Below are 24,463 nucleotides of genomic sequence, written 5' to 3' on the forward strand. Positions count from 1 at the left end.
ATACGTATATATATGAAATTCATGTTTATTATCCCAATCCACAAGCAGGGAGCTGGATGGGAAGTGGAGCAGCTGAGGTACGAAGCAGTGCCCATATGGGATCTTAGTGTATGCAATGTGAGGACTTCAGCCACTAGGTTACTGTACCAGGCCAAATCTTTTATTTTTATTTTTTAGCATGGATTTATTTTTATTGGAAAGGCAAATCAGATTTACAGAGAGGAGAAAGATCCTCCATCTACTGGTTCACTCCCCAGATGGCAAAAATAGCCAGAGACAAGCCAATCAAAACCAAGAGCTAGGAGCCTCTTCCAGGTCTCCCGTGCAGGTGCAGGGTCCCAAGGCTTTGGGAGATCTTCCACGGCTTTCCCAGATCCTAAGCAAGGAGCTAAACGGGTGTGCAGCAGCCGGGACATGAACCAGTGCCCAATGGGATCCTGGTGCTTGTAAGGTGCAGGTTTGGCCTCTGGGTGATGGTGCTGGGTCCATTCCTTCTGCTCTTTTCAATGACGCTGATATCGGTAACATGTCAGACAACCTCATCTCTGGATCATGCGGTATAAAAAAACCTCTCCTTTTATTAATATGCTCCCAAACTTAAGTGTTACAAGCCTATATGCAAGCTCCCCAATGTCACCTGAGATGGTAAATATTTTAACGAAGCTCTTAATGAGCGCATTAACGTTCATAATATCAACTTCGTATATTAACCCCATAAAATGAATCTTTCGATAATTGCATTACACTCATTAGGGAACTTTCACTATTATGTGGTCATGGGTAATGTAAAAACCACCTCACAGAGAAATCACTACTTAAAACATAATTAAAGGCCAGCTCTTACCACATATCCATCCTTTCCAACATTTTGCAAGGAAAGACTCGTCAGATGCACTGCAAGTTACCCCCAGAATCAAACTAAAAATAACTGGCTGCAACTTAAAATTACAGTGCCGCCTTTAATAGGAAAGCGGTTCATTTTTCGCAGGACCAAACAGTCCTAACAGTGCCTCTGGTAGGTAAGCTACACAACCCAGAGTAAGCTTAGGGGCGATAAGGTACTCTTCGCAAATGTAAACCCACCCACCGAGAACGACCGGATGGGGGTGTTACGTTCCAGCAACTGGTGATTTAAAGTTAAACCCGCTTAACCGTCTGTGTGACTAAAACCTCTGCCACGATAAGATGCCATCTTCCCTACTCCTAGGCACAGTACAAAGGGCGTAAGGCGAGACAGCAGTTAATCAATAAACTTCCAGAATAAAAACTGCCCAACAGGCGAGGCGAAAAGACTGCCATTGGCTCCTTCCATTCCTGTCTCCCTGTGCTCGCGTGCCCATGCCAGTGTCTCCAAGGAGCGGGCAGCGCCAGCCGGGGGAGCGGCCTGGCCCTCGGGCCGGCGGCGTGCCCTGGCAGCCTTCCCTCGAGGCCAGCGTCTGCGTCCCCGCTCTCCTCCTCCTTGGTGCCTCCAGCCAAGAGGCGGGAGTGACCCCAGGCAGCTGACCCGGCCAGTCCCTGCCTCTCGCACAGCCCTCAGGACACACCATGGGCACGGAGGCGGGCGTGCGACGCAGCAGCGACGACGCAGGCGGCGGCCCGGGCGACTCTCAGCTGCCTCCCTGACCGCCGCGACCACCGGCAACACACCCCCCGGCCCCGGAGAAGCCGATCGCCAGCGCGGCCGGACGACTCCGGCACCGCAAAAGCCTTCCTCACTAGCGACTCAAGCTACGTCAACAACCATGGCGGGCGAGGGGCGGCGGGCGGAGCCGCTGCGGGAGGAGGGGTGGCGGCTGCACGTCACTCCCCGGGCCCCTATTCGGGAGGGCCGGCGTCGGCTCGCCCCGCAAAATGGCGGCCCCGGCGACGGGGACGCGCCTGCCTACGCCACTCCGTCGCGCCAGGGCCGCCGGGAAGTGAGGTTTTCGGAAGAGCCTCCAGAAGTGTACGGCGGTGATGACGAAAAACCCCGGGTGAGCCAAGAAAAGTCCCCGGCGGGGAAGCGAGTCCCGGCCGAAGATTCGTTCCGGCCCGAATCTGAGAAAGGGGAATTGAGAGAAAGCGCTTATTACCTCCGGTCCGGGACGCGGAGGCAGCTGCCAGCCCAGGGCGCCAGGGAGATGCAGACGCGGAGGGCTTCCCGCCGGCTCCAGCAGCTCTCACCGCAGCCCCCTCCAGAGCCGTCTCCCGTGACGACCCGGAGGTGGTTAGGGGACCCCGAGCCCTCGGCAGGTGAGGACGGCGGAGCTAACAGTCCCCCAGCCGCCGGCGGGGCCGCGCTGCTCGCGGCGGGCGCGCGAGGGCCCTTGGCCGGCCCAGCCCCTCGGCCCCGGGGGCTTCCCGGCGGCGGCGGCTCGGGAGGAGGGCGGACTGGCGGGCGGGCGCTCGGCGTCCCCGGCCGCGCGGCGGGGAGGGAAGCAGGGCGTGCGTCGCTGCGGGCCTGCCGCGGGCGGGCGGGCGCTCCTTGCGGCTCGCCTGCATCGCAGTTCCTGCTGCTGCTTGTAGCCGACGCCGCTTGCATTTCCTTTGACGCTCCCAGGCCAGCGGCGCGCGCCTGAGAAGCATGGGTTCTGGTTTAGCATTCCCTAGTCTGTCCCCGTCTTCATCTAGGTGGGGAGAAGTGGGCACGGGGGGCGTTTTGTGGGATAGTGGAGTAGTGAGTGACCGGCCCTCCCACGCACAGTACTTAGAGTGGGAGTCTGGCACTCACGCTCAACTAAAGTTGCCCAGTGTCTGAAGAGCTGAACCCGATCCCTTTGTCTTGAACATGGTGGTCCGTGCCAGCAGCTCCTAAGGCCGCCTGGCAGGTGGACAGCCCCGCCTAACCAGACTAATGAGGAAGTGTCTGTTGGAGGGGACCCGAAGGATGCTGGCGAAGTGAGTGCAGGGAAATCCCAGAGAAGCCGGGCTCGCGGCCCTTCCCCCAGCTCGAGCAGCAGGGGAAGTTTGAGGTTAGCCCTACTGGAGGTGTCTGTGAGGTCCGCTTTGTGTCACAGAGGGAGGCCCTGGGGCCCAGCTCTGATGACTAAAGGGGAGTGGGTTTTCAGCTTGCAGCACTGGAATAGGTTGGTTGCTAACAGGATGCTAATGCCTTAGAAGGCTTACTGATTGGGGAGTTAAATGGGAGTTATACTGGTTATACTGGCGTGTTCATCTGCTTCTCTTCTGAACGTAAGAAAGTTCCTGACGGCTAGCATCCTAACGTATTTACGCATTTCGTTTCTCTCCCAGTAGCTGGGAGACATTGGCACTTGGGAATACGTGTCCCCTATCTTGACTCCCACAGGGCCTGACACAATGACATCGTCTAAAAAAAAATTAGGGAATCTCCCGCCATTTTAGCAACTTCTGCTCTTTTTTTACTCTTCCATCAGGCATTAGCCCATCTTAATTTAAGAAAAAAACTTTAATGATACAGAGAGGACTGATTTAATGGGTATACTTCTAAGAAGAGAAGCATATTTCCTCCTTTTTAATTTTAATTGTACAGTAACAATGAGGACTTTGTAATAAAAATAAGTAAATCTTTAAAAAAGAGAAAAAGTATTGTAGTGAGAACTATATTCAGTTTCTCTTCTATCCCTTTTATTCCCTCTGTGTAACTCCTCCTATCAGATTCATATATAATTTTTAAAAGATTTATTTATTTTTATTGGAAAAGCTGATCTACAGAGAGAAGATCTTCCAGCCCCTGGGTCGCTCCCCAAGTGCCGACAGTAGCCAAGGCTGGGCCAGGCCGAAGCCAGGAGCCGTGAGCTCCGTGCAGGTCACAGAGGAGGAGCCGGAAGGCAGGCGGGTACCCTCGTGGTGTCACGGAAAGCTGGATTGGCAACCTGGTGTAGGCAGGACTCGAGATGGGCATTCTGTCAGAGTGTGCAGGCATGCCAGGTTGCAGGGTATCCTGCTGGGTGCCAGGGCCCTCCCCATCGTAGACTGCATGACAGGAGACAAGATGTCCGTGAGAGAAGGATCTTGTCTCCAGTTCTCTAGGAGGAACTCCGTAGGCCTTCGATGCGTATTGTGGGAATGCTTGCATGATAAACGCCTTCACACCCGACCTCTTTTCTTTCCTGTGTCAGTGCTGAGTGAAGATCCTCTTGCCCACCTTCGCAGACCCGCGCTCAGAAGCCTGCGCTCTGGTAAGAGATTGTCTGGACTATTCACTTTTATAAGTGTAGGTTTGTTTTTAGTAGGGTGGTACCTGCATTCATTTCGTTCAAAGAAACAGTCAGTGAAAGTCCCCCGCTTCTCTGTCCTTTGGGCTGCAGTTTAACAGGAGTGAGGTCAGTTCATTTCTGCAGACTTATTTCTTGGAGATTGAGGACATTCACTTATAAACTATCTTTCTCTCTCTCTCTTTTTTAATTTAACATTTATTTTTATTTGTAAGGCAGATAGACAGAAATTTTCCATCCACCGGTTCATTCCGCAAATGGCCACTACAGGAGCTGGGCCAGTTTGGAGCCAGGAGCCAGGAGCTTCTTTCTGGTCTCCCACGTGGGTGCAGGGTCCCAGGGATTTTGGACCTCCACTGCTTTCCTAATAATAAGCTATGTGCAGTGAGTTAGATGGGAGGTGGCGCAGCTGGCACATTCTGAACTGGTGCCCATGAGTGACACTGGCACCATAGCTAGAGGATTCCCAGCCATGCCCACTGCACTGGCCCCCTACTCTCCCACTTGTAACAGAGATGTTGCTCTGCTAACTGTTATTTTCTGCACCATCTTATTTTTATCTTTATTTAGCATATCTTGAGATAGCCAGCATATAAAAGACTGCCTCATTCTTTTTTTAAGTGTTTCCTTCTAAGATGTCGCTGTGATTCTTCCATTGATACCCAGATTGAGGCCTTGTGGCTAAGGGCTACAAAATTTCACTGCCGCAGTTACATTTATTTTTGACTCAAGTTTTGCAGAATATCCCGTCTAAATAGATTTCATGACTATGAAAAAAAAATTAGGAAGGTCATTCCAGGAGATCTGCTTCATTTTCTGTGTTGAGTGGTTCTTATGGATGCTTCCTCACGAGAACTGAAAGGGAAGTTTACTTCTCGTTGCGTGTCTGTTACTCACCCATCTTCCCTTTGAGAATTCCGGGGACAGCCCTCCTCCTCCTCAGTGTGGTAACCGTGGAATGTGCTAAGGGTTAGATGAAGCTGTGGCTAAGCACCGCATGCTACACCTCCCCTGTACCTCTAATCCGTTTCTTGCTCTGTCTTGCAGATTCAGCATACAAAACAAAAGGCAACACTAAAATGAGTGATTTAGGTTAGTCTGTCCTTTCTTTCCTACACCCTCTCTGGGAGCGTTCTGTTTCTAGAATGCACGCTGGAGTACGTTTGGCCTCTGACTTAAGGTAGCACTTCATTTATCTCCCCGGCTCACAGGTTGTTGGACCAGTGAACCTAATTTTCCTTAGTAATCAGGATTTCTATTTGGTCTAATTATGTTATTACGCAAATTCATTCAAGGATTTAATAACAAAATTAGGTTTTATTAACATTTGTTAAATTCACATTGTCAAGAAGAAGGAAATAGCAATTTAATGATAAACATTTTTTTTCCTGGACCTAGCACAGTAGCCTGGTGGTTAAATCCTCAACCTTGCATCCTTGCAGGATCCTGTATGAGTAACAGTTCATATCTCAGCGACCTCGCTTGCCATCCAGCTCCCTGCGTGTGGCCTGGGAAAGCACTAGAGGATGATCCAAAGCCTTGGGATCCTGCACCCACATGGGAAACCAGGCTTCGGATCAGTTCAGCTATGGCCTTTTCAGAAAAACAGACTTAAAATTTTTTCCTCTTAATTTAGAACCTAGATTTGATTTGATGTTTCATAATTTTATTTGTTCATTTTAAAGATTTGTTTATTTTTATTAGAAAGTCAGATGCACAGAGAAGAGGAGAAACAGATATTTCCATCCGATGATTCACTCCCCAAGTGGCCATCACGGCCAGAGCTGAGCTGATCCAAAGCCAGGAGCCAGGAGCTTCTTCTAGCTCTCTCATGCAGGTGCAGGGTCCCAAGTCTTTGGGCCGTCCTCAACTGCTTTCCCAGGCCACAAGCAAGGAGCTTGAAGGGAAGTGGGGCCACTGGAATTAGAACCGGCGCCCTAATGGGATCCCGGTGTGTGCAAGGTGAGGACTTCAGCCACTAGGCTATCGTGCCAGGCCCAAAATACTTGTTTTTAGTGAAAGTCTGAGTTAGAGGAAGAGACAGAATTCTTCTGTTCACTCCCCGTGGTTGAGATGGCCAGAGCTAAAGCCCCTGTAATTGCTTAAAATAACTTTTTTTGTTTTTCTTAGGGATGTTACTGTTCCAAATAGGATTTTAGTTTCTCAGAAGTTTTACATGAGCATAGAAAAGAATACTTCCTTTAAAAAAAAAGTGGTTTTTTTTTAAAGATTTATTTATTTATTGGAAAATCAGATATACAGAGAGGAGGAGAGACAGAGAGGAAGATCTTCCATCTGATGATTCACTCCCCAACTGAGCCGCAACGGACGGTTCTGTGCCAATCCAAAGCCGGGAGCCAGGAACTTCCTCCAGGTCTCCCATGTGGGTGCAGGGTCCCAAGGCTTTGGGCCGTCCTCGGCTGCTTTCCCGGGCCACAAGCAGGGAGCTGGATGGGAAGTGGGGTTGCCGGGATTAGAACCGGTGCCCATATGGGATCCCGGCGTGTTCAAGGTGAGGACTTTAGCCTCTAGGCCACGCCGCCGGGCCCCCCAAAAAAGTGTTTTAACCTACATGTAACAACCAACTTTAAAATAGAGGAAATTTTAAAAAGGAAGAAAATGGAATTGTAGTCATGCATAGCTATTATTCATCATCAGATTGTGTTTAAATATTATCTGTACTTTGTAGCTTAATTTTGTTACTATGAAAATGAGTGAAATAGTTAAAACCTTACATGATATCGAATCATTGGACAGTAATAATCAGGTTATTTTAAAAAAAAAAAAAACATAGTTTACTTACCTGAGAAGTAGAGAAATAGCAGTAATCCACAGGTTCACTCTAAGTACTACAGTAACTGGGGCCAGGCCAGGCTACACCTGGGAGCCAGGAACCCAGTGTGTGTGCCAGGCACACAGCCAGTGGAGCTGTCCTCTGCCTCCAGGGCACGCTTTGGGAGGAAGGTGGGCTTAGAAGCAGAGCCAGGACTGAGCGCCAGGCTCTCCACTGTGCAGTGCGAGCATCCCAGCCACGTCTGACTATGCAGAAGGCCTGTCCCTCACATGATTTTTCTTAAGTTACCAAGCAATGCTATTTGTAATAGTATGAGAAATACAGCAAAAGTCTTAAAATATTCTGTTTTAGGATCATAAAATCTATACATTCATTGGTTGAACAGGCATTTACTGTTAAAGATTTGTTTATTTTTTTCTGAAAATTCAGAATTACAGAGAGAAGGAGAGACAAAGATCTTCCATCCTCTGGTTCACTCCCCAAGTGGTCTCAGCAGCTAAAGCTGAGCAGAACTGAAGCCTTGAACCAGGAGCTTCCTCCAGGTCTCCCAGGCAGGTACAGGGTCCCAAGGCTTTGGGCCGTCCTCGACTGCTCTCCCAGGCCACAGGCAGGGAGCTGGATGGGAAGTGGAGCACCCAGGATAGAAACCAGCGCCCATTTGGGAGCCTTGCAGATGCAAGGCCGACTTTCACCACTAGGCTACCGTGCCAGGCCTCCCTCAAATTTTTATGATTGAGCATTTGATGTAGCATTTAAAATCCACTGGAGTCACTTATATCTCCAGTTGGAGGCCTGGCAGTGCGCCTGGTTAGCTGCATGCTAATGTGCCCCTGTGTGACAGTGGCAGTTCAAGTACTTGAGTCCCTGCCTCCAATGGAGAAGACCGGGGTGAAGTTCTAGGCCCCACGGTCCAGCCTGGCCTCGGCACGGTTGGAACAGGCATCTGGGGGGATGAGCCCGCAGATCGGAGATCTCTCCCTAGAGTTCTGCATTCTGAATAAATACAACCTGAGGCCAGCACTGTGGGTGTCCGGTAATGCTGTGCCCTGAGATGCCTGCGTACACACAGTCCTGGCCGCTGCGCTTCGGATCCAGCTCCCTGCTAACGTGCCTGGGAAAGCGGCGGAACGTGGCTCGAGTCCTTGGGCCCCTGCACTTGCCAGGAGACCCAGAGGAAGCTACTGGCTTTGTCCTGACTCTGCTCTCACCCGTGCAGCCTTTTGGGAAATACCCAGAAGGTGGAAGATTCCTCTCCTCTGTCTGTAACTCTGCCTTCCAAATAAATAAATCTTTATAGAAAGGTTAAAAATAAGTGTGGAGCTCTCTGCATGTTGGCTGAAAATTAATTCTTCAACTGTCCCAATATTAGCATATACATAAATAGAAAAGGAAACAGTTTTAAGGAACGTTCTGTTTGAAAAATTAATTATTAGGCAAATTGGTTTTAAGAAAATTGACAAAGTTCTTATGTGTATCAACCGTGTAGAATGGAAAAAGGAGATACTGCACAGTTCATGTTTTTCTGATAGCTCAATGAATGAACATGATGCCTTTTAATTATTGTGAATTCTAAAATCGAGTCTACCTTTGTAAAGTTTCATTATACCAAATAAGTTTTAAAGAGTTTAATTTATAAAACACTGTACCCTGGGGCCAGCATGGTGGCATAGTGAGCTAACCCTTCCCTTCAAGTGCTGGCAGCGTTATGGGCCCCAGTTGATGTCTTGGTTGCTCCACTTCGATTGAACTCTCTGGTTGTGGCCTGGAAAAACGACAGAGTATGGCCACGACCTTGAGACCCTGTGTCCATGTGGGAGACCAGGAGGAGGCTCCTGGCTTCTGGCTTTAGATCAGCTCAGCTCTGGGCAAAATAGCATGTTGGCAGTTACTTTCTGCCTCCTTGCCTTTCCTTGGTGGAAGAGGCTGGGGCAAGGGAAAGTCCACTTAGCTGGATTGAAATTAACCTCATTGGCTGCAGGAACTCGCTGCAGGAGCTGGGGATTCCTCATTGCTGAGACACAGATGTCTTCATAGAAATGACTTGAGGGGCCCGGCACAATGGCCTAGTGGTTAAAGTCCTTGCCTTGAATGCCAGGGATCCCATATAGGCGCCAGTTCTAATCCTGGTGGCCCCACTTCCCATCTAGTTCCCTGCTTGTGGCCTGAGAAAGCAGTCGAGGATGGCCCAAAGCCTTGACCCTGCACCTGTGTGGGAGACCTGGAGGAAGTTCCTGGCTCCTGACTCCTGGCTCCTGGCTTCAGGCCATTGCGCTCACTTGGGGAGTGAATCATCGGACGGAAGATCTTCCTCTCTGTATTTCTGACTTTTCAATAAAAATAAATCTTTTTTTTTTTTTTAAATGACTTGAAAGTTTCTAAGATTTTTTTATTGTTATTTGAAAAGCAGGGAACAATAAGAGTTCTTCCTATCACACTCCATTTCTTTTTTTTTTTTTAAGATTTATTTTATTTTTTATTGGAAAGTTAGATATACAGAGAGGAGGAGAGTAAGAGAGAAAGTTCGTTCATCTGATGATTCACTCCCGAAGTGTCCTCAATGGCCAGAGCTGAGCTGACCCGAAGCTAGGAGCCAGGACCCCCTTCCGAGTCCCCCACGTGGGTGCAGGTCCCAGAGCTTTAGGCCATCCTCAACTGCTTTCCCAGGCCACAAGCAGGGAGCTGGATGGGAAGTGGGGCTGCCGGGATTAGAACCGGTGCCCATATGGGATCCCGGCGTGTGCAAGGCAAAACCTTCAGTTGCTAGGCTACTGTGCCAGGCCCCACACTCCATTTTGTTGCACGGGGCCACGCAGCAGCCAGCTTAGCAGGGCTAAAGTCAGGACTCAGGAACTCCATCTGAGATGGCGGGGCCTCGAGTGTGTGAGCCATTGTTGGCTGCTTCCCGTTCACTTGCCTGGAGCTGGCCTGGAAGCAGGGTAGCCAGGACTTGAATGGCGCTCCAGCCTGGGAGACAGCCGTGCCGCAGGTGCCACAATCCGTACCCACTCCCCGGGGCGTTTGTGGTTTCAGAGGCTCCTTGTAATCTTCCCGTGACTATACGTGACCCGCTGGCTCTGGCTTCCTCTCACTTGGAGGCACGTTACCCTGTCCGGGTATGGACAGCTGTTACCCCTTTTAAAGAGCGAATAAAGTTTGAAATGAGTGGAGATACAAACTGAGAAGAAGCGTTCTCTCTGCTTTGTTAAAGAAATCAGAGTCATATAAGGTGTCCACATTTGACCATTAAGCAGTATTGCAGTCCAGTGATTCAGTGCTGACCTTGTATCTGTCATCCTCCAAGGCACGGAGGAGGGCGTTGGAACGGCCCAGATACAGGAACTGCGTTTGGAGTCTGACGTCTGGCCCGCTCGTCGACTGCTCTGAGAAACAGTGATGCGTGGGGCCTTGCTGCAGCCAGAGGCCCCTCTTGGCCCAACTTCCTCTGGCCGCACCAGTGCGCTAGAGAGCTGGGGTGTCAGTTCACCTGGGGCTAGCAGGTGTCTCACAGCAGCTCAGGGAACTTGGCCAAAGAGTGCGACATGGTTAACCCCCAGAGGCTGGGACAGCTTGTGGTGTGGAATTTGGTGTTTCCTGCACACCCAGGCAACACTTTAGAATCCAGGCAGGCATGCGACTGATGGAATCGCCAGCAGTCCAGGAGGAAATGGTGGATTCCAAGTGATTTATTTGTAAGATTTATTTATTTGTGTTGGAAAGGCAGATATACAGAGAGGAGGAGAGACAGAGAGGAAGATCTTCCGTCCAATGATTCACTCCCCAAGTGCTGTGCTGATCCAAAGCCAGGAGCCAGGAACTTCTTTCTGGGTTCCCACATGGTTGCAGGGTCCCAAGGCTTTGGGCTGTCCTTGACTGCTTTCCCGGGCCACAAGCAGAGAGCTAGATGGGAAGTAGAGCTGCCAGGATTAGAACCACCCTTCTATGGAATCCCAGCACTTTCAAGGCGAGGACCTTAACCGCTACCTTAACTGCTACGCTTTGGCACCGGGCCCAGATTCCAAGTGATTTAACAGATAGTTTATGCACTGTGTCTTGATGGTCGCATTCTGTAATTAGGTCTTGTTTATTCAGAAGCATTGACTTTTGATGTTTTATATGACGTGTTTGCTGATCTCTTTCAGAAGCCAGTGTATTCCAACCAGAGCCCGGTTTCTCTGAAGAAGGTACTTTTCTTTTTAAATATCATCCAGTATATTCTAAGTCTTACTCTGTATGTGAGAAACTATTGGTAGTTAAGTAGGAAGTCAGAGCAGAAAATAGGACCTTTTCCTTCAAAAAAAATATGCTTATCAAGACAATACATTGACGAAGACAGGACAGCCTTTGGTTGGATCTTAAGCTGTTGTGTGCTTGAAATCATATTAAGTAAAGCCAATGTTTTCCTTTTGGGATGTGCAATAGCCTGTGATTATGATATTAAAATAATGACGTTCCCAAATTCTTATAACCAGTCTGTACTTTAAAAGTACAAGAGTAAAATTTTTAAACCTGTATAATTGAGATTAGCCACCTCTATACTGAAATACTTGTGTTGCATACACTCCCCTCCCTCAGATGTACATGTAACACACAAGTACGCAGTGATCTCGCCTAGATTTAATAACCGAGTGATTCCCCTCCCCTGTACAGTGAAATTGTTCAGGAGTTTATGATCACAAGCTCGTTTTTGCTGCACAGTACAGCCCCGACGAGAAGGTGCTGTGTTAGCTCTGACTCGTCTTGCTTAGGAGAGGTGCTGTCCCGCACAGGGGGCGGGCGTGCGGCCCTTGCTCCAGGAACAGGGATTCCGGTGAGATAGTACACAGGCAGCAGGCACAGATCGGATCACGGATACAATAGAAAAGTCTCCTTGTCGAATTTGAATTACTCGCTTGTTTCATTTTGACCATTACAATAAGGGCTCCGCTGCTTTGCTGTTTGCTTCTGCTTAGGAGAATCTGAAGATAATGATCAGGACAGCTGCTTCGGGAGCGATGCCACGACAGAATCCAGGGAATCTGTGCAACCGGAAGGTAATGTTGCTTTACGTACATACGGCTTTTCTCATAGGAGCTCTCTTTTTGTGAAAAAGAAAAAAATAAGGTAATAATATAAAAGTATTTAAAAAAAAACATACTTCCAGATTTTTTTTTTGAAAGATTACAGAGGGAGATGAGAGAGAGAGAGAGAGAGAGCAAGAAGGCTTTCCATGTGCTGTTTCATTCCTCAAATGGTTGCAACAGTCAGCTGAACTGAACTGAACTGTAGCCGGGAGCCAGGAGACTCTTCAGGTCTCCCACACGGGTGAAGGATTCCCAAGGACTTGGGCCATCTCTGTTGCCTTCCCAGGTCATACGCAGAGAGCTGGATTGAAAATGGAGCAGCTAGGACATGGACTGGTGTCCACAGGGATGCTCCTGCCACGTGAAGGGTTAACCTGCCGAGCATGGTGCGGCCCCCTGGTTGCTTGTTTTTCTAGAAAAAACAGGCATTTGCCTATCAGCTATGGCATATAAGCATGGTTAGTTCATTTGATCGCAGCCCTAGCCTCCTGCCAGCGAAGAACCTGGAAATCAGCAGGGATCACCGAGCTCATGGATTCCTGCCAGTCACGTGTTTGAGTTGAGCTCCAAGCCCCTGGCTTAGACCCCGGCCCAGCCCGTACGCATGGTAGGCACCCTGGGAGCGAACCAGGCAACAGGAAATATACCCCTCTCTCTCTGTATTTCTCAAACTTGGCTTTTAATTATTAAATTAATTGTCTTGTGTTTTTCACTTTACTGTGTAATAACAAATTACGTAATGTCTAAATGAACTGCTTTTCACCTACTTTGATATTTATTGGAAACAGGATACTTTTAGTCTCGAGGTCCAAGTTCTTTCAGATTTGTAGAGAAACTCATCATCTAGCAAGTAAGATTCATCACATTGTCAGCGATGCTATATGAAAGTTCTTGCCTTGTTTTTGTTTGTTTGTTTTTAAGATTTATTTGTATTTATTTTAAAGGCGGGAGGGAGAGACAGAGACAGAAAGGTTTTTTCATCCGCAGGTTCACTCCCTAAATGGCCACAGTGGCCAGGGCTGAGAAGAAAGTTTGGAGAGGAAAGACAATTTATAGATCAGATGTGGCTCTTTAGAAGCTTTTTAAAAATAAGTTATGTATCGAAGTGTCAAATCCATTGGGACTTATCTATTTTTTTAATTAAATACTCATTGTTCTCTTGTAAAATGTGCCTTTTTAAGGTAACATATGTTTAACCATGTACCTTTTGTTTGCTTTTAGATCACACCACCACATCACGTGGTCAGTCTGCAGAGTCCTCTTGGCAGTCATCACAGAGTACGTAAATACGTGCCTCGTGGTGTGGCCAAATGCTAGTCCCACTTGGAAAGTTTTGTTTATTGGTCCTGGTGTTGTGGCTCAAGGCTAAATCCTCCCCTTGCAAGCACCAGGATCCCATGTGGGCACCAATTCATGTTCTGGCAGCCCCGCTTCCCATCCAACTTCCTGCTTGTGGCCTGGGAAGGCAGTCGAGGACGGCCCAAAGCCTTGGGACCCTGCACCCGCATGGAAGACCCAGAAGAGGCTCCTGGCTCCTGACTTTGGATTGGCTCAGCTCTGTAGCCGGTTTTGGAATGAACTAGTTCATGTAGGATTATTCTCTCCGTATGTCTGATCTTCCTTCCAAATGAAATTAAATCTTGAAAACATATATATATATAATTTTTACTCATTTTACATCTTTAATCACTGTTCCGGAAACAGAGGCAGGCAGTCACACCCAGGCACTCTGAAATAGCATCACAAGCACCTTACCCTGTGTCTGAAGTGCTGTGCCAAGTGCCTGCTTCTGGTTTTGCTTTTGTTTGTTTTATTTTGGGGGTGGGGATTTGGTTTGGTGTAGTTTTTCAGATTAATTTTTTGAAAATGAGGAGGGCGAGGGGAAGAAAGATCTTTTCATATATATTATTTGCTATATATTTTTTTAAGATTTATTTTACTTTCATTACAAAGTCATATATATGAGAGGTGGAGAGACAGAGAGGAAGATCTTCCTTCCGATGATTCACTCCCCAGGTGGCCACAGTGGCTGGTGCTGCGTCGAACTGAAGCCAGAATCCGGGAACTTCTTTCAGGTCTCCTACACGAGTGGGGTCCCAAGGCTTTGGGCCGTCCTTGGCTGCTTTCCCAGGCCACAAGCAGGAAGCTGGATGGGAAGTGGGGCTGCTGGGATTAGAACTGGCGCCCATATGGGAGCCAGGTGCGCTCAAAGCAAGTCTTTAGCCACTAGGCCACCGTGCCGGGCCCAAGAGAGTGAGATCTTGCATCCCCTAGTTTGCTCTCTGTGTGACTGACGTAGTCCCAGCCAAAAGAAGGATCCTACACTCCATCCACTTGTTCTGCGGGTGGCAGGAGCACGGTCCCTGGCCGACAGCCGCTGCTTGCCCAGCTGCGTTAGGAACCTGGATCTGAAGCACAGCACGCGTAATTCCCATCAGCAGTCGCAGGGAATGGCACCCGCGGGTCGGAGCAACTTCCTTCCCCAGGGAGCGTGGGAACATCCACCTTTCTGTAACTGTTGACATGTTCTCTTCTTTATTCATTCTTAAATTAAGATTTACGTGTTTAAAGGAATTACAGAGAGCAGACAGGACAGAAAGAGAAAGGGATGCCTCTCATGCCCTGGTCCACTCCCACATGGCTGTAACCAGCTGGACCTTGTCAGAAGCCATGGGCTTCCCCCAGGGCCCCGCTGTGGGCCCCGCTGTGGGCTCCGCTGTGGGCAGCGCTGTGGGCTCCGCTGTGGGCAGCAGGGCACAAGCACTGGGGCCAGCTTTCGTTGCTTCCCCAGTTGCATTAGCAGAGAGCTGGACTGGAGGTGGAGCGGCCAAGTCTCAAACCAGTTTCCCTATGGGACACTTGTGTTTCAGATGACGGCTTATTAACCCACTTTGCCACAGCACTGGTCCCTATGTGTTATTGTTTTATAGTTGTCCTAAATTGCACTGTATAATTTGAAGGAGCATCTCTTACTTCACGGCTGTGCTGTAATGTCTAGTACTTTACATGTGTAGTACACACTGTTCACGTGGCGTGGTATTATAGAATGGACTATCCGCATTTGTATCTCACCTACTTTTAAATATGTGAGCTTGATAAAATTATGAATATGTAAAATAGGGATGATACTAGTATTTATCACATAAAGCATAAACACTAAGTACATTTACATTTGACGCCTGGTGACCGTTGAATACATTGCCATTATATTGATGGTAATGATGCTGCTTTAGGCTGTCTTCTCGCTATTGTCCAGGTCCTGAGTACTTTAAGGCTTAGGAAAGGGACTCGGTAGGCTCGGGGTGTGATGGGGATGGCTGAGACGCGTGTGTGCTTGCACACTGCCGGGGACCGAGCAGTGTGTGCAAGCTGCGCTCCTCTGTTCTCTCCCCAGGTGCAGAGTTGAGGGCTCAGGACGGGCAGCCTGTGCGGCTCAGTAAGTACTTCATCCGCTGCTCCTTCTCACTCGAGTCTGACTCGCTCTTACTCTGCCAACAAGCGACTGGCAGCATTTCCGGTCATTTTACTGTCTGCTTTTCTAAGCCACACACATCAGTTGTACATACGGTAATTACTCTGGGCTGATGCATCGTAAGTAATTTGCTGCAGGAGTTAATGGCGAACTTTTCTTCTTCATTGTGTCTAATGGAGTATTTTTGAAGTAAATTATTCTCACCATGCAAATAACCTTTGCATTGAGTTTTTCCTATTAGGAGCTAGTATATTACTTTTGCTACTTGGATTACTGCGGAAGTGGTTCAGTGCCTTACTGACATACTTCTGTGAAATTATCTTTTACTTTTGAAATCATTGGTTTTCTTTGTTTTCCTCACCTGTTTATCCTCCCGGAGAGATTCCTTACATAACAAGAATATGGTATGTTTACATATACCATATATATGTACATGAAGTATTTTAATATGTGCATTGTTTTTGCTTCAGGAAACCAAAAGATACCCCAGGAATGGGATGAGCAGACGCTGACCATGAGGGCTGGGATGCAAAGTAAGTAAAAAATTGCTCCTGTTGATTATTCACAAACAAAAATATGTGATTCTTTACCTAAGCAATTAAACTGCGTGTCCCTGGTGAAGGATAGCTCTGCTTACTTGTTTAGTAATTTCCATTTTCTCAGAATAAGCACCAGATGTATGGAGGTATTTTACAAAGTTCCTGGAGAGATAAATTAAAATATGAATTTATCTTGGTGCGGACAGCTGTGAGATCCATCCGTAGTCTGACGTACTGTGCATTTCCTGTGGACTTTGTGAAGGCCCCTGTGGGTCAGCAGCCAGTGAATAATGATGGGTCTACATGGGATAGTCTGCCTCTTTTTTTTAAGATACATTAATTTTTATTTTTTTTATTTTAATTTTTTTTTTTTTAAAGTCTTTCATTTTTTTTTTTTTTTTTTTATTATTTTTTATTGGAAAGGTGGATATACAGAGAGGAGATACAGAGAGGAAGATCTTCCATCCGATGATTCACTCCCCAAGTGAGCCGCAACGGGTCGATACTATGCCAATCCGAAGCCAGGAGCCTCTTCCGGGTCTCCCACGCGGGTGCAGGTTCCCAAAGCTTTGGGCCGTCCTCTGCTGCTTTCCCAGGCCACAGGCAGGGAGCTGGAAGGGAAGCGGGGCTGCCGGGATTAGAACCGGCGCCCATATGGGATCCCGGGCGTGCAAGGCGAGGACTTAACCACTTGCGCCACCGCGCCGGGCCCGATACATTAATTTTTATTGCAAAGTCAGATGTGCAGAGATGAGAGACAGAAAGGAAGATCTTCCGTCCGATGATTCACTCCCCAAGTGACTGTAATGGCTGGTGCTACACCAATCCAAAGCCAGGAGCCAGATCCTCTTCCGGGTCTCCCACACGGGTGCAGGGTCCCAAGGCTTTGGGCTGTCCTCGACTGCTTTCCCGGGCCACAAGCAGGGAGCTGGATGGGAAGTGGGGCTGCTGTGATGAGAAGTGGCGCCCATATGGGATCCCAGTGCATCCAAGGCAGGGACTTCAGCTGCTAGGCCACGGCACCAGGCCCTGTCTTTTTTTTTTTTTTAAGATTTATTTTTAAGGCCGGGCGCAATATCCTAGTGGCTGAAGTTCTCACCTTGCACACACCGGGATCCCGCATGGGCACCAGTTCTAATACCAGCAGCTCGGCTTCCCATCTAGCTCCCTATTTGTGGCCTGGGAGGGCAGTAGAGGATGGCCCAAAACCTTGGGAGCCTGCACCCGTGTGGGAGACCTGGAGGAAGTTCCTGGCTCCTTGCTCCTGGCTCCAGATCGGTGCAGCACCAGCCATTGCGGTCACTTGGGGAGTAAATCATTGGACAGAAGATCTTCCTCTCTGTCTCTCCTCCTCTCTGTATATCTGACTTTGCAATAAAAATAAATAAACCTTTTTTTATGATTTTACTTCTTTCTATAATTATCATTTTATGATGCAGTTCCCATAGGCCCTGGTTTGTCCCTTATTCACTCCCCAGTTCCCTCCCTCCTCACTGAGTTCCCCTATGTCATTACTATAGTATAATTCTTCATACACAGTCATATGTCCATCATTGTGGGCATGGACAATGGCAGAGAGTCCAGTATCCTATTGTCAAGATACAGTAAACAGTTTCATTGGGAGTCCATCTTTGTCTGGAAGTAGAGATGCACACTGTGTTGCATCTTCACATCTGAGTATGATAGTCTCCATTACACAGTTACTATACATCCCTTTAAATGAAAAGCCACAATACAAAACCAACAACATGGAATGCCAGCTTCGCAGACTGCAGCTTCATGTGCTGTGCCACATTGCAAGCCCCTCACTTGCTACCAAGAAAGATGCATGGGGAAAAAGGACTAGGACCCTTCCCCTTCCACCCCCATATTTATTTTATATTTTCTCTGAAAGGCAGAAAAAGAGAAGGAAAGAGTGATCTTCCATCTGCTGGTTCATTCCCTAGAAGGCTGCATGGCCAGAGCTAAGCTGATCTGAACAAAGCGAGGCGCTTCCTCCAGGTCTGTCACATGGGTGCAGGGTCCCAAGGGCTTAAGCCATTTTCCACCAGTCTCCCAGACCACAGGCAGGGAGCTGCATGGAAGTGGAACAGCCAGAGTGTGAAGCAGTGCACATTTAGGATTCAGCACTGCTGGCGGAGGCTTAACTGGCATGTCACAGTGCCAGCCCCAGGACACTTTTCAGTAAGAGTGAAAGCAGAGATTTGGTGGAGCTGTAAAAATATTTTGAGTTCTACTGTTTAATCACATACCTAATACTTGTCTATTACAAATATTAGAAGTCAATTCTGAAAATACTAAAAATATTTGAAATAGAAGGCCAGTAGGGTCAAGATTTTGGGGAGCTGGCATTGTGGCAGAGCAAGTTAAGCCTCCACTCGGAATATCGGCATCCAGTGTCAGCATTGACTTGAATCCCAGCTGCTCCACCTCTGGTCCACTTCTCTGCTAAGGTGCCTCAGAAAGCAGCAGAGGACGGGGCCGGGTCCTTGGCCCTTGCCACCCATGCACGAGGCCCAGACTCTGAGTTCTTGGCTCCTGGTTTCGTGTCAGCCATTTTGGGGATGAAAGCTGCCTTTCTTGTCTCTTTTTTATTACTTTGCCTTTCAAAAATAAAGAAAGAAAGAAAATCCATCTTAAAGAAACTAAAATGAGTTTTGTATCAAAGCCCCTTATTCAGATGGCTCAGTAATCTAGTGTACATCTCATTCTTCTTCGCCATTCACAGCGTCTGCACCAGGCAAGGGTGTAGTTCAAGGCCACGTTTCCGACGGTATCCGTGCTTCCTTCTGTTCTCATGTGCTTATTTTCTTTGCACCCTTTCACTTTGTCTTAGAAGTTTACCGGCCTCGTTAAATGATCGTGGCTCAGATACACATCCAAGGCTTTCTCCCCGCTAAGTGTGGTGTGCACTTCTGCTAGGCCGGCACCTGCTAAGCTAACCGCGAGGAATGGATCCTGCACCCCAGCGAGCTGCAGTGGCACAGGCTCTGCTGCTCGGGTTGACCTCCGCATGCTCTCGATAAACCTCTGCGCTCTTTCGGTAGCAAAAACAGATACTGAAACTATGGAATACAAGTTACTGATCTTTTAAAATTTCTTCTTTCATTAGATGACAGAAATCAGAAAGCCGAGCCAAGAAACCACTCTCCGCTGATCAGCCGCCACCGTAAGTTGGTCTCTTCCATTTGTGTTTGGTTTTTTGGTTTTTTTTTTTTTTAAGATTTATTTTATTTTTATTGCAAAGTCAGACATATACAAAGAAGAGGAGAGACAGATAGAAATATCTCCTGTCCGATGATTCACTCCCCAAGTGACCACAATGGCTGGTGCTGTGCTGATCCGAAGCCAGGAGCCCAGATCCTCTTCCAGGTCTCCCACAGGTGCAGAGTCCCAAGGCTTTGGGCCGTCCTCAACTGCTTTCCCAGGGCACAAGCAGGGAGCTGGGTGGGAAGCGGGGCCACCGGGATTAGAACCAGTACCTATAATGGGATCCCAGCGCAATCAAGGTGAGGACTTGAGCCAGTAAGCCACAGTGCCGGGCCCTCTTTCTTTATACTAGTGAAGGACCCCAGAGAACTTTTTTGATTAACAAATATATACATTATCAGTATTTACCTGAAATAATTGAAATTGAGAATTGTTAATGTTGCTTAGGTTTTTTTAAAGTAGTTTAGCAAGAAGGATGACTGTTTTGCATTTATTTAAAAGTCTTGTAATACCTAGATTAGTAGAGTTTTCCTGCATTCTTTCGGGTAGTCAGCCTGTGCAAAGAGACTGTTTGACTAAAGTATCTGCAGAAAATCAGCCTCGGACAGATAGGAATATCCTTGTCAGATAATTCTAGATACTCCTTTTTGGTAATTTCTGAAACTCGCTTCTTTGATGTCATTTGAAGTGTGCAGACATGCCAGTGACCTGATTCTCACGGTTACAGTAAGATCCGTTGACCTTTCTTGTACTCTGAGAGGCATTGCATGCCCTGAACACTGGGGAGATACTGCTTCGCCAGTGTCTAGAGAGCTTCCTGATGCTCACACCTGCACAGTACAGTGCCAAGGAGTACAGCTGTTACTCTCACCAGCAGCCCCAAGACTCTCAAACAAATCAAGTAATTGGGAGCTACCAACGTGTGCTGACAGAGTGAATATTTCCTAACTCCTAATTCCCACTTGAAAACCTGAGTGTGATTTTGTTGCCACTTGTTTTCCTACAAAGCAGCTTTGTTCATTTTGGATAAAGTCTAGCGATGGATGCACAAGCCTGACTTGTCTGGTAACCGACTCAGTATGCGGCTCCGTTGCCGTGCAGAGGTCTCTTCCTTGGGACAAGCCTTGCACTGTGCTGTGCAGCGCACGAACTTGATGCTTCTTCACGCAGAGCATAGAGATGGCAATGCTTAAGGGTTGCAATTTAACAGGATAAATACTTTTTATGAGGAACAGCAAGTGAAACTGTTTTTGTTTAACCTTGAGTACAGCACACACTGGCTGTACCAGTAGATTCCGTGCCACTGCCCTTTGACCGGAGGTTTGCCCCACATTTGTTTTTGCACCATCAGTGCAGATATCTGCACCGTGGGGAGGATCACACGACCCTGTGGGTCTCGGGAGGAGCTCGAAGCACACGGACCAGCGCATTGAGCGTGCTGCGGGCAGCCGGGACAGTGAGCCCGAGGCGCCTGTCAGCCAGGGCGTCCAAGTGCTGCTGTGACGGGCATTATGGTAATTGAGCGTAGGCAGCAGTATGCGGAGAAGCAGTAAATGTATGGAAATGTGCAGAATTGTTGCCCATAACTGGGGACTAGTTGAAAGCTAAATTTAACTAGTATCAACTTGCGTATCACAAAAAAGATGCACATCAGTGTGATTAAGGGAAAGGTACATATTATAGTGTGTGGGGGGTGCTTCAGGAGGTTCATGTACCTGGAAAATATTCACTTTTATTACAGATTTCTTTAAAAAGACTTATTTAGGGCCTGGCGTGGTAGCCTAGCAGCTAAAGTTCGTGCCTTACACACACCGGGATCCCATATTAGCGCTGATTCGAATCCCGACAGACCTGCTTCCCATCCAGCTCCCTACTTATGGCCTGGGATAACAGTCTATGTAGGAGACCCCAAGGAGGCTCCGGGCTCCTGGCTTCAGATTGGCTCAGCTCCTGCTGTTGTGGTCACTTGGGGAGTGAATCAACAGAAGGAAGATCTTCCTCTCTGTCTCTCCTCCTCTATATATCTGACTTTCCAACAAAAAGAAAGTGACTTTTTTTTTAAGAAAAAAGACATATTTTCTTATTTTACTTAAATGTGTTACAGAGAAAGGGAGGGAGAAACAGAGAAAGATCTTCCATCCTCTGGTTCACTCCCCAGATTGCCGCAGTGGCTGGAGCTGGACTGGTGTGAAGCCAGGAGCCAGGAGCTCCTTCTGGGTCTCCCAAGTGGATTTGAGCACCTAAGCGCTTGGGCCATCCTAGCATGTTAGCAGGGGGCTGTGTCAGAGGCAGAGCAGCTGGGCCCTGAGTCAGCACCTATAATGAATGCTGTGCCCACTACGCTCCAGCAACTGCCCCCTGCGGCCCTTTCTCTGTGCCTGCCTTTACTTCAGAAATATTCTGTCTCAGATACGAAGCCATACAATCTGATAGCTTAGTACTATTCATTTTGCAACTATTAGCAGTGGTAGTAATAGCTTTGGCTTACCCTTTCAAGCATTGAAGGTTCCTCAAAGACTTTCTCATTTTATATTAAAGATACATGTGTCACCGAGTGTGTGGTTTGCTTGGAAACATACCAAATTATTTTGGTTGTTTAAGAAAGAAAGTGTCAACTCCCTTCTTTAAAGTCCTTCCTCTTTTACCTAATGTTACAAAAAGCGGTATTGCACTCGCTCTCAAGCCTAAGAAAATGTTATGTCATTTGCGGGATTTTTTTTTTATGCAGAAGCAACTGAACAAGCCCCCAGTGAGCCTAGTGTCAAGGTGCAGTGGTGGTGGTGTCTGCTTGTTCTCATACCTGCTCTGGCCTACTGGCTGTCTTGGTTGTATTACACCCCTGAGGCGGACACCTCCGCCGTCCGGCAGTTCCAGGACCAGATGAAGCAACTGAAGAATAAGTACCAAGCTCAAGACGAGAAGCTCTGGAGGAGGAGCCAGATGTTCCTGGAAAAGCACCTGAACAGCTCGCAGCCGCGGCCGCAGCCTGCCATCTTACTGCTCACGGCGGCCCGAGATGCCGAGGCCGCGCTCAGGTGCCTGGGGGAGCAGATCGCCGACGCCTACTCTGCCTTCCGCAGTGTCCGCGCCATCCGCATCGACGGGGCGGGCAAAGCTGCCCAGGACAGCGACACCGTCAAGCTGGCCGTGGACGCGGAACTGAGCGACGGCTTCGAAAACGGCCAGAACGCCGCCGTGGTCCACCGCTTCGAGTCTCTGCCGGCCGGCTCTACTTTGATCTTCTACAAGTATTGTGACCATGAAAATGCAGCCTTCAAAGATGTCGCCCTGGTCCTGACCGTCTTGTTGGAGGAGGAGACGCTTGACACCAGTCTAGGCCTAAAGGAAATCGAGGAAAAAGTGAGAGATTTCCTCAAAGTCAAGTTCACCAGTTCGAACACCTCCAGCTCCTACAGTCGAATGGACCCGGACAAGTTGAACGGCCTGTGGAGCCGCATTTCCCACCTAGTCCTGCCCGTGCAGCCCGAAACTGCCCTGCAGGGGGGCAACTGCTTGTGAGAGGTGGAGGAGGAGAGAATCATGTCTCCCAAGTTCTGAGAATGTTCCAGACTTTCTAACCAGACACAGAATTTAAAGCACTTTTGAAAAGAACTGGTTTCTTCTGAAAGGAAGTTAAGTTCTTGTGTAAACATGAAACATCTAAGTGATTGATCTGCCCTGAGTATCAGTTGCTCGGGAGAATCCTCGCCCTCCTGACGCTGAGGGCCGGGTTGCAGGTGGTGCTGCTGCGGGAAAGCCATCTGGCCCCCGGAGGGCTCAGGCCGAGCCAGGTGGGGCACAGCCCGTGCCTGGGTGGGTGGGTGGCGAGGCTTCTTCCTCAGGAATCGGCCAGTGTTTCTGATTTTGATTTTCCACAAGGTTTGCTGCCTGATTAGTGAGGCAGCTCCCCGAGAGGAGCCTGGGTCCTCCCGTTGTGTTTCCCTAGTGATCATTTCCTCAGTCCCGAGTTCCTTGGCTTCTGCTTGTAGACCCAAGTGTGACGGAAGGTCATCTGGGAGCGTGCGCCTTTTGTTCCCTCCTGCTGTTGAAGGGCAGAGGAGGCGGCCCAGCAAGAGGGAAGCTGGGCAAGGGGACCCGGGGAGGATGCAGAAGATGAAGTGTGACGGTGAGTAGGATAGTCAGACGTGGGTATCTGAACTCTGACCTCAGCGGGATCTTTTGGGATTTGTTTGAATCATTTCCTTTTTGTTTTAAAACATGTCCCAGTCCTTCGCAGGTGTTTCTTGGAGCCTGTGTATCACAGGCCTCATCTGTTTGCGTGTTTTCTCAGAAGGGTGGGGACATGCATGCAGAGCAGTTTGCTTTGCACTTGCCCGAAAGCTTTTTGCTTTGAGTGAACAAGCAGACTCGGTAACCCTTCCCAACCAGCTGTCCGGGACAGTTGAAGACAACTGTTAATTTGCTGTGTGTCCATTGCTGCAGTCGGAAGCTTTTCGTGACGCCGTCTAGCAAGTGTAAACATATGCTATGCACGTGATAAATTTTATTGAGTGCCTCAAGCAACACACATAGTGAACTTACCACATCAAAAGAATATTAAATGTATTTCTGTGGTATTACGGATTGTAGTTGTGCCGTGGCTTCCGTGAGTGAGCTTTCTCCTCTGCTAACTGCATTCTACTGCATTCTTTTTTATTTTCTCAAATATTTTGATTCTAAATAATTGGCCCTTTTGCTTTCTTTTTTTTGCTATCCGTAGAGCCTTAAAATGCTGATTTTAAAGTTTTCTAGCCAGTCATTGGCGTCATCATTTAATCTTTGAGCGTCTCACAACTGGCGATAGATAGTGAGCTAAATTTTTCTACTAGGACTGCCAGGGCTCAAACGCATATCCCTGATTGTAATATGCTGTTACAGAGAATTGTAAGACAAGAATTTTCCAAAGGTTATTTTATATATACGTACTATATAGAGAAACATATGTTTTTATTAAATGTTTTCACTGACCCAAATAATTTTAAAATGTTACTTCTGTCTTTCAGGAAAAATAATTGTAATAGCTCATCAGTAAATGACTTGGAAAGCTATTTTAGTAATTTAAATAAATTTGCTCTCTTGGTTTGTATTTTCTCTGTATTATAAAACTTAATGTTGAAACTTCTTTCTTTGTTCAACCCCAAGTGTGTTCTTTCCACCTGTGAATTTTACTGATTAAGCTAAACGAGACACAGCGTTGAGCGGGAGCCGTTCTC

General features: G+C 48.0%; 1 protein-coding gene across 2 annotated transcripts; it reads left to right on the forward strand.

The window, feature by feature from the left end:
- The first annotated feature begins 1,561 nt into the window (after positions 1 to 1,561).
- Positions 1,562 to 24,372, forward strand: TOR1AIP1 (torsin 1A interacting protein 1). Of its 2 annotated transcripts, XM_040984337.1 has the most exons (10): positions 1,562 to 2,232; positions 4,080 to 4,139; positions 5,223 to 5,267; positions 11,109 to 11,150; positions 11,919 to 11,999; positions 13,251 to 13,307; positions 15,424 to 15,465; positions 15,972 to 16,034; positions 19,153 to 19,209; positions 21,979 to 24,372. In XM_040984337.1, the coding sequence occupies exons 1-10, from the start codon at positions 1,743 to 1,745 to the stop codon at positions 22,767 to 22,769; spliced, it is 1,728 nt and encodes a 575-aa protein (XP_040840271.1). In that variant the 5' UTR covers positions 1,562 to 1,742; the 3' UTR covers positions 22,770 to 24,372. The 2 variants fall into 2 exon arrangements, with proteins under 2 accessions (XP_040840271.1, XP_040840272.1); XM_040984338.1 differs by lacking the exon at positions 5,223 to 5,267 and having other exon boundaries at positions 1,564 to 2,232.
- Positions 24,373 to 24,463: the final 91 nt, after the last annotated feature.

The sequence above is a fragment of the Ochotona curzoniae genome, unplaced genomic scaffold (genome assembly GCF_017591425.1).
Source record: "Ochotona curzoniae isolate NIBS_2020 unplaced genomic scaffold, NIBS_Ocur_1.0 contig_4105, whole genome shotgun sequence".
Lineage (NCBI taxonomy): Eukaryota > Metazoa > Chordata > Mammalia > Lagomorpha > Ochotonidae > Ochotona > Ochotona curzoniae.

Excerpts from the sequence above, each read along its gene's own strand:
- TOR1AIP1 (XM_040984337.1), top strand. The coding sequence starts at position 1,743 with ATGGCGGGCGAGGGGCGGCGGGCGGAGCCGCTGCGGGAGGAGGGGTGG. Across the intron at positions 13,308-15,423 it reads CTCTTGGCAGTCATCACAGA|GTGCAGAGTTGAGGGCTCAG; the intron begins GTACGTAAATAC and ends TTCTCTCCCCAG. Across the intron at positions 16,035-19,152 it reads CATGAGGGCTGGGATGCAAA|ATGACAGAAATCAGAAAGCC; the intron begins GTAAGTAAAAAA and ends TTCTTTCATTAG.